The sequence below is a fragment of the Rhea pennata genome, chromosome 16, assembly GCF_028389875.1.
Source record: "Rhea pennata isolate bPtePen1 chromosome 16, bPtePen1.pri, whole genome shotgun sequence".
In the NCBI taxonomy this organism is placed as follows: domain Eukaryota; kingdom Metazoa; phylum Chordata; class Aves; order Rheiformes; family Rheidae; genus Rhea; species Rhea pennata.
Window position 1 is genome coordinate 4385029 of NC_084678.1, and position 13166 is coordinate 4398194.

The following is a 13166-nucleotide window of genomic DNA, read 5'->3' on the forward strand; positions in this document are numbered from 1 at the left end:
CCATCAAGGCATGGGTGCCCTCGAGCTGTGAAGGGCTCTCCGCCCCGTCTGCCCCCTCTCAGCATCAGTGGCCCCCCAGCAATGGTGGGGATCTCATGGGACCCAGCCCCTAGGGCATAGCCACCCTTGTCCCCTCCAGGGCCCTTGTGTCCACCAACGTGCCTGTGCCCAATTCTCCTGCACGCTGAATCGTGGGGTGCTTGGGCCCTCTCTCCGAAGACGTCCCCTGCCATCAGGGTGCAGGAGCCCCAAGAGAAAGCAAAGAGGGGCACCTCGGCAGCCCAGCCTTACCTTGACGTCCTGCTCGAGGCTGTGGATGAGCTCGCCGTCCACCTGCCCCGTCTGCGCCACGCGCAGGCTGCGGCGTTCTGCCTTGCGCAGCCGGTACTGCAGGATGCGGCAGGTCTTGCTGGCCTGGTCCAGCTGCTGCCGGAGCTCCTGCAGCTGGTAGACATCCTCCTCCATGTAGACATCCCTCATCTCCAGCATCTCCGCGCGTAGCTCCTCGATCTCATCCTGAGGGGAGACGTGCATCAGAGAGGCCCGTGCAACGTGGGCACCCCACAGCCACCTCCTGGCCACCATTCCTAACTGCCAGGACTTGTCTCCTGCACCCAGCCTCGCCAGGTGCCCGTGGCACACACCAGGACAGGACACCCCTGGCACCCAGCGCTGCGGCTCCCTCCTCCACCCTGCAGATGCTCAGACCTTGCCGCCTCCCGGGCCGGAGGTGGCAGCGAGAGCCCGGGAGCTCGGAGCGCTGCCCGGCCGCGGCGCTCCCGACCCTGCCACAGCATCGGCTTCTTTGCCACCCTCAAAATGAGCAGCCCCTTCCCCACCCTCGTGCTATGGCCCAAACTCCCACAGCTCGCTGCCTTCGGTGCCCCCGAGCGAAGGCTGCGAGAGGGCATGGGCGGAAGAGGCTGGGGAGCGCCGGGCCGGGAAACGCTGCCCCACAGCTGACCCCAAAGCGCTGGGGCTCTGTGTGGCAGCGCTGACCCCGCACATCGCCTCCCGGCCCAGGAACACGGCGCCCGCGAGCCCCCGGACGGTGACTCCCACCGTACCAAGGGACACGGCCTGGTCACAGCAAAGGACTCTTTCTCCAGACCACAGCTGCCTCCTGGCACCGATGAATGGTCCCTCTTGTGACGGGCCCGGGCAGGCGCCTGAAGCTGGGCTGTGGTGGCTGGCGTGCCACCCCGCGCGTCAAGCGGTGCCCGCGCCACCGCGAGCCCCGGGGCAGACCCGGGGCCGGGGGAGAAGCTAGGTTTGCCGTTACGATCGAGGCTCTTTGCTCTGCTCCAGAGGAGCCCGTAGCGCGGCAGGGCCATGCGACGGGCACCGCACCCCAGAAGCCACCAGCCCACGCTCTGCCGGGGGCCAGGCGCTGCCTCCGGGCAGCGTTTAACTCCAGCGCGCTGCGAGCCTTCAGGAGAAGGTCCTTCTCCGCAAAAGATCCAGCTCCCTGGGAGCTCCCTTTTGCTAAGCGCTGGGAAAGCTCCCAGTCCCCCAGGAACGGCGGGGAGATGTCTCACCGGAACCGAGCGGGACCAACTATTTCTGGGCTAAAGACACCAAAGGAGAAAGCAAATCAACCCCCGCTCTTTTTTCACAGGAGGGGTTCAGAGCCCGCTGGGTACCAGCGATCCTGCAGCTCCAGCGCCTCCCGCTCCTTCGGCCGCCCCGCCGCCAGCGCCCAGCGCGAGCCGGACAAACCCCTCCGGCAGCTTCGCGTCCTGCGAGCGGAGAACGGGAGCGGCGCGGACACCCGCTGAGCCCCCGGCGGGGGGACGGGACCCCGCTCCCCAACGCGGGGCGCCAGCTCCCTGCTGGCGGGGGGCGCCCCGAGACGAGGCCCCCGCGCCGCGCCGCGGCTCTCTGCGGACGCCGGCCCTGCGAACCAGCGCCGGGAGGCCCCGGGACGCCGTGCCACACAGCCCACGTGCGGCGGGAGGTAAAAGCGCAGCAGGCTCGCGCCCCTGCCAAAAACCAGCCCGGTGCTGCCACCGTGGCACCGAGCCCCTCCGGGTCAGGAGCGACCTCCTGCCAGCAACGCGGACGTCAGATCATCCCCATGCCCGAAGCACAGCACCATTTCAGTGCCTGGCCCCGGAGCTGGCGCTGGGCATGACAGCCCGCGCACCAGGCAAGCGGAGGAGCTGGAGGGCTTTGGTGGGCTGCTGCGGTGCCACGAGACACGCAGCCTCGGCACCTCCTGCCTCTTCCAGGCACCAGTCCTGAACCACCGATCCTATCTGGATGCAAAACCAGGCCACCAATACCAGACCCGCTGCCAAAAGGTGGTCTCCGACTCCCACGGAGGGGACACCATCCTGCAGCACAGAGGAGCAGGCAGGGCCTGCTTTCCCACACACATCCGTCCACGAGCACGCCGTCACCCGTGGAGCACGAGGTTGGGCTCAGCACTTTGACCTCAGTCTCACCAGCGATAAGGTCTTCTGGTCCGCTTGCATTTAAGCCCGGAGCAATGTGGCCACTATCTGGGAGAGGGCAGTGGCCTCGGGTCCATCCCATGCTGACCCCAGGAGACCGCTACACGTGCTGGGGGAGGCAGACGGCTGCTAGCAACTCGGTGCTGTTGCCAGAGTGGCTGAGTAGCACCGAGGCACAGCGCTGATCCGTTCCCGCGGCATCGGCTGAGCCGAAGCGGCGAGGCAGGCGGCCCGGGGGAGATGGCACGAGCGCCCGTAAATATTTGAAGTGGAATAAAGAGAAAGATGGGGGCAGGGAGAGGAGTCTCTGCAGGCAGCAGCAGCTACAGCGAGAAAAAATGTAGGTCGTCTTGGAAAAGATGTGTCAGAGGAGGGAGCTAGGCAGGCGAGGGAGGGAGCCCGGAGAGGAGACGGGAGGCGAGAAGAGGCAATATGGGGACATCAGGAATATCGAGAGCGGTGAAGGACCGGCCAGGCCCGGGGCCACGGAGCATCCTGAGAGCCCGACGCAGTGGAGCGCCCCCAGACCAGTACATCCCAGCGAGGGCAGGCTGCCACCAGCAGCAGCCCTGGACGGGCAAGAGGTGCCACAGACAGGTCACTGCACACTGGGACATCTTGGAAACTTGGCCACCGCTTTGCTAGATAGGGGCAGACCCTTACAGAGGGCAGAGGAGAGGGCGCACGGGGAGGAGGGTGCTGGCCCATTCCCCCTCCGGGGAGCCTCATGTCCTGCCACGCAGAGCCATGGTGCTGGTGGGACAAGCGCTCTCCAGGAGCAGAGGTGCGATGGAGAGGATGGGTGCAGCAGCTCCCTGCAGCCTGGTGGGGAGCGAGCGACACCCTGGGGGTCAGAGCCCACCGCACTCACTTCTTTGGGACCCGGTGCAGCCAGCTCTGGGCCCCCACGGGAGCCCCCCGGGCAGGAGCTGCCCCCCCAGTGAGCTGCGACCAGCCAAGGGAAGCCTGGCATGGGGGAGCACCCGTTCGGCTGCCCCTGGAGAAGGGATCACGGACAGCAGCCTTGCAGGCTGCAGCGCTGCCAGCACGTCCAGCCCAGCGATAAAACCGGGGCCTCATCTCCCAGGGCACCAGAGCTTTCAGCTCATTTTGCCACCAGGAAGCAATCGCAGGGCCGGGTCCGCCTTCCACCTCTTCCTCGGCCTCAGTAAACGCCCGCTGACCAACCTCAGCGGCAGCCTCGGCACAGACGCAGAGGCACAAGGGGCTGCTCGGACGTCGTTCAGGCGCTGACAGCATCAGCTCCCGTTTGCAACTCGAGGTTAAGCGAGAAGAAACAGCCTTCTCCGCGCGGCGGGAGCGACAGCTCCGTCGAGCGAGCGCGGGCCCGAGCGGCGCGGCGCAGCGCGCGGGAGCAACCCGCGCGGCTCCGAGCCCCCCGGGCCAGGCGTCCCGCGCACTCGGGGCTTTCCCCGTTTCGCTCCGACAGCAGGAATTCACCCGGGCCCGTAACGCCAATAAATCCATCAAGCGGCGTGCAGCTGCAAGCCTGCAACTGCAAACCACGGCCCAAGACGTTACCCGCGGACGGGGCCGTTCCCTCGGAGGCAAGCTGTTCGTCTGAGCCATAATAAATGGATTAGGATTGGAGGCCAGAAAGATGCCAGCAAATTGGAAGAGAGCTTAGAAGGAAAAGCTGACACTCCGCACGGGGCTGGTAAGGCTGGATTGCAGCAGGCAGGAAAGCTCAGCGGCACCACTGGACGCGACCAGAGATAGGGGCTGTAACGAACTCCCCCAGGAAAGCTGCCCAGACAAAAGGTGTCGGATAAGAGGAATAGGAGGGGAAGCTGTCAACTGGGAAAATGCAGGAAAACCTTCCCTGCGAGAGCAGGACTGAGGGCGGCGACGGGTGACCCTCCAAGGGCCCCCGCCAGCCGTGCCTGCAGCTGAGCGCCACGACCGCACCTTTGGCGGAGTCAAGCTGCATCTTTTCAAAAAGCAGAATTAAAAAAAAAAAATCAGCCAAGTAAACGCACGAGCAGGGGCAGGAGTGGGCAGGAACCCTTCGGAAACATCCCAAACTCAGGGCGCTGCAAACAGGGAGCATCGGGAACGACGACAAACCAAGCGCGAACTGGAGCTGAGGAGGGCAAAGGGGGACCTGGGAGAGCAAATCAGCAAGGCCACGAATACCCACCACGAGAAGCAGCTGAGAGACAGCAGACCTGAGGCAGCATGGCCTCCCTGCGCAGGGGGCCACACCGGAGGAGAGAAGCAACTTCTTTCCAACGTTATTCCTTGCGGGGACTAGGACGCTCCCGGAGCAAGGTGCCACGGAGGGGCAGGGGAAGAGCCCCCTCGCACGGGGAGGGAGCTCAAGACCCGACCCCACTTCACCGGGGAGGGAAACGCTGCCCCGGAGCAGCGGTGGGGGCCGCCCGGCCTCTCCCCGGCGGGACCTGAAGGGCTCTCGGCCGGAGGACCCGGGCGCGTTTGCTACCACCGCGTTTCGTTTCACCGCTGCTCCACCGCCCTGGGGACCGCCAGGTCCCAGCACTGTGGCCGCACAAACCCCAGCAGCGCGTCGCCGGTCACCCTCCGGGTGGGACGAGGCGCCGCGCCGGCACCCCAGCGCGGATGTACCACCCAGCGCCTCCACCCTGCGGCACCAACGCCGTCACCCCTTTATCCACCGCCGTGTCTACGCTTCCCCCCTCCTCTGCCGCCTGCACACACACAGCGCAGCAAAGGCTTCACGTTTCCACGGTAGTTGCCAGGGAAATCAGCTGTCTTGGAAAAGATGCGGGAAACTTGCCATCCAAAGGGACTGGTTTAAATAGCTAAGGGTCCCGGCTTGCAGAAGCAAACACACCCCGCTTACCTGCGTGGGAACCACTCAACACCTGATGGAGGAAGGCAAGAGACAACGCTGCCTCCTCCCAGGAGATTACTAAGGAAACGAAGAAATTGCAAGGCAGGGTACGAGCACTCTAGTTCCAGTTCAGGGGGAAAGAAAAAAAAAAAGGAAAGAAAAAAAGCCATTTTCAGAGCAGAATGATCATGTTCTCACATGCTTTTGCAGGACCACAGCCTCCAAGAGAGGCATCCGTTAGGCTGTAAGGGGCAAGACCTGGAAGAGGCAGGTCTTTCCGGTGACAGCCCCGCACGGCCGCAGCCGCGAGCCACTGCGGGCAGCACCGGGAAGAGTTAAACAGCGCGGATCTCCTCACCCGAGGAAAGGCACGTGCCAGCTCAGGCGCTCGCAGGAACGCAGCAAACCAAGAAAAGGCCAAGGGAATTTGCTCTATGCAACGTTCAGACTTTGTCAGTGGGATTCGCTATCTTTCGGAGGCAGAAAGCAGCAACGGCCTCAAAACAGGATCAGGCAAATAATGATGACATCACCGGCTGTCACGCTGCTGAGAGTAAAAATACTGCAGGGGTTTGGCAACACCAGGCTTGGGGCACGGCCAAGCAGCGACCGCCTGCCTTCGGGGGACAGCCCGCAGGACAGCGCGGCCACGGCGCGCGGTGCCACCGCCCCGCTGAGCGGGGCCCGACGCGGGCCAAGCCCTGCGGCAGTGACCGTCCCCCAGCACAGTGGAGGAAAAGAAATAAATAGGTAATTTTTAAAGACGGAGCTGGAAGCTGCACGCGTTTTTAGCATCGGCCCCTTTTTGGGATGCTCAGGGGTGCACCGCCACGCAGCCCTGGGCCTGTCGGGCAGCGCTGCGTGCCTGCGATCCCCCCGGGAAGACGGGGATTACTGTCCAGGAGCAACAAGCACACCTCCCTCCGAGATTACAGGACAAAAGCAGCAGCTTTCAATTAACGCTGAGCCCCCACCTGACAGACGAGGGAATTATGCTATAATTTGCCAGGCGAAAGAGAAAAGGAGGATGCTGGGGTGGGGGGGGAGTCCACACACCAGACTGGATTTTCCCGGGAAAATCGCACGGCCCCTGGGCTGTGCCGCACGTCCCTCGCAGGAGAGCCCAGCAAATGCAGCTGCCCTCGTGCCCGGGGTGGGCTAGGCGCACAGGGCTCGGTGGCGGTCGCTCCCGGCACCTCTCCCGCAGGGATGCCCCGGTGCAAAGGCCTGGCATTGGTATCGAGAAGGGACCACCAGCCTGTCAGGGGTGCAGGTTTCTTTAATTTGCATTGAGCACAGCTCCAGTCCAGCTCCAAGGGTCAGTCAATACCGGCCACCCTTCCCTCCACGTCGGCGCAGCAAGCCACGCGCCAACTCCAGCGCCGCACCCCGCGGCGCCCCTGCCTCTCGCCAGCACGTCACCAACCAGCAGCAAGCGAAGCCAGGGAGAGAAAACCCAGCATTTTTCAGCTTTACACCTGCCCCCATAAATTAACTGGGAAACAGCTGGGGGCTCGCTGCAGTGCAACACAAGTTGTGCAACATGCAAAAAGGAAAGGGGCTGCGAAGCCAACCCAGCGCGCCTCTGCTCGGGCGATGCACAGCGTTGCCCCGCGCCGCGGGCTGGACCCACGTGCAGCGGGGCCGCCGGCAGCACCACCAGGAAGAGCACGCTGGGCTGCGGCACACCTGCAGGATGCTCTCAGAAAGATCCTGGCAGGCCCTGGCAGCTTCAGGGGAAACAAGCCACCAGCCCACCTCGAGTATGCCTCCAGGGAGCTGGGAAATACGATCAAATCCCAAGGGAAGCAGGGTGGCAGAGGACAGAGAGCAGGACCGAGGTCAGGCTGGACGCCAGGGCGGTGGCTGGGCTCATCCCCATTTGCTAGGAGGCTCTGGCATAAGCCTCGTGCTTCGGAGAGGAGACGGCTCGAAGGCCTCCCCTCCCGTCGCTCCAAACTCTCCCCCGTGCCCACTCTTTGTCTGCCTGTCCCTCCGCAGCTGCTGCTGTATCATATCTCACATTTTCCGACCCGCTGAGCAGGGATGGGAGCTCCTCTCTGCTACGCGGCGAGACGGGGAGAGGACTCCAGAGCCACCATGTCCCCTTCCAGGGCTGCCTGCCTGCACACAAGGAATTGCCCCGTCTTCGGGGAAAGGCTTTAAATAAATCATTTACAGTGGGTTATGGCAGGTGCAATCGAGACAGCTCCCTCGCCCGTTGACGGAGAAGCAAGAGGCACAGCCCAACCTGATCGGAAAGAGGAAGAAAGAACAGCCCCAGGATTTCCAGGGTCCCTCTCCTGCCCTGCAACACGCAGGCTGCGCGGGGTTTGAGGGCTGGCACTGCACCGACGGGAATGCCCAAGCACGCGGCTTGTGCTCAACCTCCCCTGCTCCCCAGGGTCACCCCGGCGCAGAACTGAGCTGGAGGAAAACAGACCCTCAGAAATAAATACATCAGTCAATCCAACCCTGCTGATGTCATCTGTGCATATAGCCACTTGAGGCTGAGAAACTCAGAAGTCTCGTTTTGACTCATCATGCAACAGAAAAGCAAAACACAGGCCCAAAAGCCATCGGGAGGTTGCAAAGCTGCAGCCCCGAGGCCCCTCTCTGCACTGCCAGCATTTCACCAAAAGCCTTTGTCAAAAATTTCCCCTCTTTAAGCCTTAGAAAATCTGTGCTGCAAAATGAAGCGCGTGAGGTGTGCTTAAATATGTACATTTTATTATCACAGCCAAGGAAAGAGGCAATACCAGCTGGCACAAGTACACAGCGCCACGATTTGCTCAGAAAGGCTATGTTTTGAAGCTCATAAATCCCCTGCACATCACAAAAGCGTAGTAGCACTACACACATCTAGCCTGAAAAGGGATGAAGCCACAGACACGGCAGAATGCCAAAACTCTCCCACCTCCCCAAAGCCCTCCCCCCCCCCGCCCCTGCCAAACACATGCCAGGTTTTACCCTGCTCTGAAGCTATTTTTGAGCCTTAGAAAAAATCAGTCACCTCTGACAAGTCTGATTCATTAATATCCCGAGGGTGATGAGCTTCTGAGGCCAGAGGAGCTCTGGCCTGGAGCTCTGGCACTGGGGTCCCCAGGTGAGGTGCTTCAACCTGGGCGGACCTGGTCAGGTTTTATCTACCCCCTTGCTGCCTTAAGGCTGCCAAACCCATGAATTTACAGAAAAGCCCAAGCACAAGCAAGCAACTCCCCACACTCCGCTGCAGCCCAGCATGATTTTCTCCTCCTCCTTGGAGGAGCTGAGCAAAAATTGTACTGTAGCTTCCTCCTTTTTTTGGGAGGACAAAGGGTGCGTGTGTCTGTCTCCAGCGGTGGCTTCTGACCAGCTGGAGTGCAGCACACCACTCCCAGCAGGCTCCTCCTCGAGTTTCAGGAGCAGCAAGCTAAAACACCGAAACGCGTTCATCAGCAGGGCGTGCGCAGTGAGAAGGTGGGACCAGAAGCACCAACGCGCTTACCCACCGGCTGCTCAAGCTTTGCGCCTCACTCCAGAAAAACATTACGTTCTACGCCCACCGCAAAAAATCCACTACAGAAACACAAGGTTCGCGCTGTCCGCGACGCTCGAAATACGCACGGTAAGACACGCGGTGGCAGGCAGCGAGCTGTCCTGGCAGAGCTGGGAGCACCTTAGCTCTGATTGCAGAACACAAGCTTTCCCGTTTGACCACAGGTCTCCCATCCGCCAGGGCTGCACAAACCCCCCCCAGCAAACGTGGCCCTGCACTACCTGGCACAACGTGGCTTTCCCGAGCCCACAAACAAAGGAGAAAATGGATCTTTACAGAAATTCGGATCTGTCAAACAACATAGCAGCGAAGCGCAGAGGTACCAAGCACATCACCGGATTTTTGGGCACGCGCATCCAGCGGTGTTTTCCCTTCATGACTACTCCTGGTCAGGGGATTCACTACTTACGTGGTAAAACACCCAAACCCCACTACACTCACCGTTTGCTATGAAGATGATCATGGGAAAAATCTACCAAGCAATCATGCAATCCACAGCAACAGAAGCGTTTTCAGCTGCATTCTTGGAAACTGCAGGGGCCTCATCTGTATTTTTCCAGCTCTCAGTAAATCAAAGCCCTTAAGCTCTTGCTGCTAATTCTGGCAGGAGTTTGGACACCAGCTGTGAACTAGGGCTTTGCTAATGGACAAAGGGCCTGATTGAGCATCTTCGAGCCCGTTACCCAATGCCTAATGTTCACTTCATAGCTAAAAATCCAATGCATTTACAAACTTTGGCATCAGCATTTGAGAGCTGGCCAGTTTTCCAACCTGTGGTATCAAAAGAGTAGCTGCCAAGGCATGACATGACTCTTGAATCCCCACCCAGGTGTTTCTGCAGCCCAGATTACTGCACAAACATTTCCTCCAGAGCGGCACACCACCGAACGGCATGGGATGCAAAACACCTGCAGCCTCCGAAGACCCAAAATCTCACCCAGCCCTCCCCATGAGGGGCAGCACAGCTGCTCACTCGCCCTACTGTCCTCCACGCAGAGCCACTCCGAGTCAACACATCCACGTGCAGAAAGGCTCTGCAGCCCTGTCCCCAAGCACATCATCTGCCCTTCCTTCAAAACATGCCTATGAACTACACAGCCAAGCTGCACGCCTGGAAAAAGGCCCCAGGGAGCAGGGAGGCACCACGCTGACAGCATACACAAGAACCGATGGGAAAGCAAATGAGTTGGAAAATCTCTTCCCCAGAGCCAGGGCAGCGTGAGCAGGCAGAGACGGCAGCGGGGCAAGGAGCTCTGCTGGGAGCATCCCACCAGGTGCCAGAACAAACCATGCCCAACCATGCTGGACTAAGCCGAGCCATGGCGTGCTCAGCCATGCCAAGCTGGGTTCCGCTGTGCTAGATTGAGCCCAGCCATGCCAAGCTGTGGCAGAGCAGCCTGCTTCTAGCCATACCAAGCTGGGCTGAGCTGAGCCACACCAGGCCCAGATGGGCCATGCTGGGCAGGGCTGAGCTGTGCCATGCCAGGGCTTGCCAGGTGCTGCCAGGTCGTGTCTGGTGAAGCCATGCCAGGTCAAACCAAGCCATGTCACGCTAGGTCAAACCAAGCTGTGCTAGGATGTACCTGGTGATGCCAGGCATGGTCAAACTAAGCCATGCCAGGCCGGGTTAAACAAAGTCGTACCAGGCCGTGCCTGGTGATGCCAGGCCAGGTCGAGCCAAGTCACGCCAGGCCAGGCTGGGCTGAGCCCCACCATGCTACGCCAAACCGAGCCGCTCTCGGCCGCGCCGTGCCCACCTTGAGATAGTCGTTCTCGGAGCGCAGGTCCTCCAGCTCGCGCAACAGACCGTCGTGGCCGGCGTCCAGCAGCTCCTCGGTGAGGTCGGAGAAGGCGAGCGAGGTGCTGAGCTGCAGGCGGCTGCTGGCCATGGAGGCGGCCGAGGGCTCCTCGGGCAGCGGCGAGGCCTCGCCGGCCGAGGGCGCCGGCGGGGCGCTGCCCGGCGACTCGCTGTCGCTGCCGCTGAGCTCCAGCGAGAGCAGCTTGGCCTCCTCGGAGGCGCTGCAGTCCGACACCTCCGAGCTGCTGTCCGTCAGGCTCGACGGCGGCCCCGGCCCCGGCCCCGGCCGCGGCGCCCCGGCCGCCGCCGCCGCCTCCGCCGCACGGCACCGCCCCTTGGCCCGCGCCGCGCCGCGGCCCGCCGGGCCCCTGCCGCCGCCGCCGCCGCCGCCGCGCACCGCCGCCGCCGCCGCCCGCGGCCGCTTCTCGGCGCGGCCCTCCTTGGCGCCGCCCGCCCGCCGCGCCGCCGCGCCCGCGCCGGGCTGCGCGCCGCCGCCGCGCCGGCTCCGCGCCAGCGACCAGCCCGGCACCTCCCTGGGCCTGGCCGGCGACGGCGCCCGCTGCAGCTGCTTCTTCTTCTTCTCCGGGAGCGGCGGCGGCGGCCCGGGCGGGCCCGGCTCGGCCTCCATGCTGCCGGGCGGCGGCTGCTGCTGCTGCTGCTGCGGCGCTCCGGCTCCGGCCCCGGCCCCGGCCGCGGCTGCGGCTCCGGCTCCGCCCGCCCCGTCGCCGGGCGGAGCCGCGCGCGGGCGGCGAACAAAAGCCGGGGGGGGGGGGGGGGGCGGCCGCGCTCGCGGCAACAGCGACCCCTGCGCCCGCGCCGCGCGGCCCCGGCGGCGGCTCCCGCAGCATCCCGGGGGTTGGGCGCACCCCTCTCGGGGGGGGTCCCCGGGACTTCCCCGTACGGGAGGGTGCCCGGGGCACCACCATGGGTGCAGGTCCCCTGGGACCTCCCTGGGGGTGGGGTCCCTGGAGCATCTCTAGGGTCCCCTGGGGCACCCCTCTATGGATGCGGGTCCCCCGGGACATCCCCATACGGGAGGGTCCCCAGGGCACCACTGCGGGCCTGCGTCTCCTGGGACCTCCCTGGGGGTGGGGGTCCCCAGGGCATCCTCTGCAGCGCGCATCCCTGGGGTCCCCTGTGGGTGGGGGTCCACTGGGGCACCTAGGTGGCTGAGGGCCCCTGGGCCCCCCGGGGTGGAAGGGTTGTTGCATGGTGCTGCTCGGGGTGGGAAGCTGTAAGCGGCCCGTTGCACGTGCGAGTTCTCCGACATTAAAAACACAACCCGAAACCTGCTGGGAACATCCGAAGGCCGGGTTTGAAAACGCTCCTCGGGGCCCGCGCCTGGGGCAGCGCGGCAGGCGGGCGCCTTCTTGCAGCGAGGAGCAGAGCTCCATGGCCACAGGCATGCGGGGAGCCGCTTGTCTGCGCCGTAGGAAAACGCAAACCCAGCAAGGAGCCCCAAGAAAATGGTCATTTTAAAACAAACCCAGCAGGCTTTTTTTTTTTTTTTTTTTTTTTTTTTTTTTTTTTTTTGAAAGAATAGCTCCAATCCTGCTGCAGCGCTCTTGGAGAGGCAGAGCCCGCTGCAGGCAAAGCATCACCCCCCCCCCCATAATTTGCCATTAAAGAGGGTCCGCTGCGGTGTCCTGGCACCTCCCAGGCTGTTTAAAATGAAGCGGAGCGGGTCGGGTTCGTGGGCCCGCTCTGCCTCGCAGTTTTTGCCCAACCTCGCCATGCCAAGGGAGCTGCCACCAAGTCCTGCTGCGCGGCTGAGCGCGCCTCCGCCGGGAGGTCAGGCCCTGCCCCGTGGGGGCTCTGCTCATTAACGAAGATCATTATTTTTCCTCCGAGCAGCCATTAATTGCATAATCCATGGGCCGCGGCGGGGCAGGAGGGATGGAGGCAGCGTGTCCCCTGGACACCGAGCTGCAGCTGGAGGAGACACCTTGCCCTCCAGGACAGCCCCAAAGGTGCCGTAGGGATGGGGCACGTTTCCAGATCCGCCCCGACCGGTGGCGGGGGTTCAGAATTGGGTGTCCAAGGTCCAGGAAGGGCTCCCCAGGGATGGAGGCTCCCTAGATGCCCTGGGGGGCCGCGGGGTGGCACGCACCCCATCCAGGACCTCTGATGCCACCTCTGGTGCTTGGCTGATGGGACATTTGTGGGACGAGGTGGTGCAAAGGGCGGCTGAGATGGGGCAACGCCAGCCAGCTGGGCGCAGGGCCAGCGCGCAACCTTGCACAGCGAGGCGGGGGCGTATTAACGGCCTGCGAAACATCCCCAGGCTGAAGGCAGCCGGTGTTAGCACCACGCTGACGTCGCCCTGGGGTGAGCGCCCGGACCTCGGCACCCATGGTGCCCCAGCCGCAGCGGGGGCCCGGCTCCCTGATTGCCCTGCTTGGCTGCTCTAGCGGCTGGTCGTGAACTAGCTGCTCCCAGGAGAACTGTTCAATAAATCTGAATTAAATGCAGGCGGGTGGCTCTCCGAAGCCTCTGAAAGGAAAGCGATGAGGTTAACCAGCCCCCCCGGGCCCGGGG

The 13166-nt window shown here is 63.2% G+C and overlaps 1 protein-coding gene across 4 annotated transcripts in view; it reads right to left on the reverse strand.

Moving 5' to 3' along the window:
- The window catches only part of MTCL2 (microtubule crosslinking factor 2), a 36202-nt gene extending 25257 nt beyond the window's left edge, over positions 1 to 10945 (reverse strand). For 3 of the 4 annotated variants that reach the window (XM_062588845.1, XM_062588842.1, XM_062588844.1), the window contains exons 1-2: positions 10588 to 10808; positions 292 to 516 (exon numbers count right to left, since the gene is read on the reverse strand). In XM_062588845.1, the coding sequence (XP_062444829.1) occupies positions 292 to 516; positions 10588 to 10719 (357 nt within the window). In that variant the 5' untranslated portion in view covers positions 10720 to 10808. Of the gene's footprint in view, positions 1 to 291; positions 517 to 10587 lie in introns of all 4 variants that reach the window. The other variant, XM_062588843.1, reaches the window with a different exon arrangement.
- Positions 10946 to 13166: the final 2221 nt, after the last annotated feature.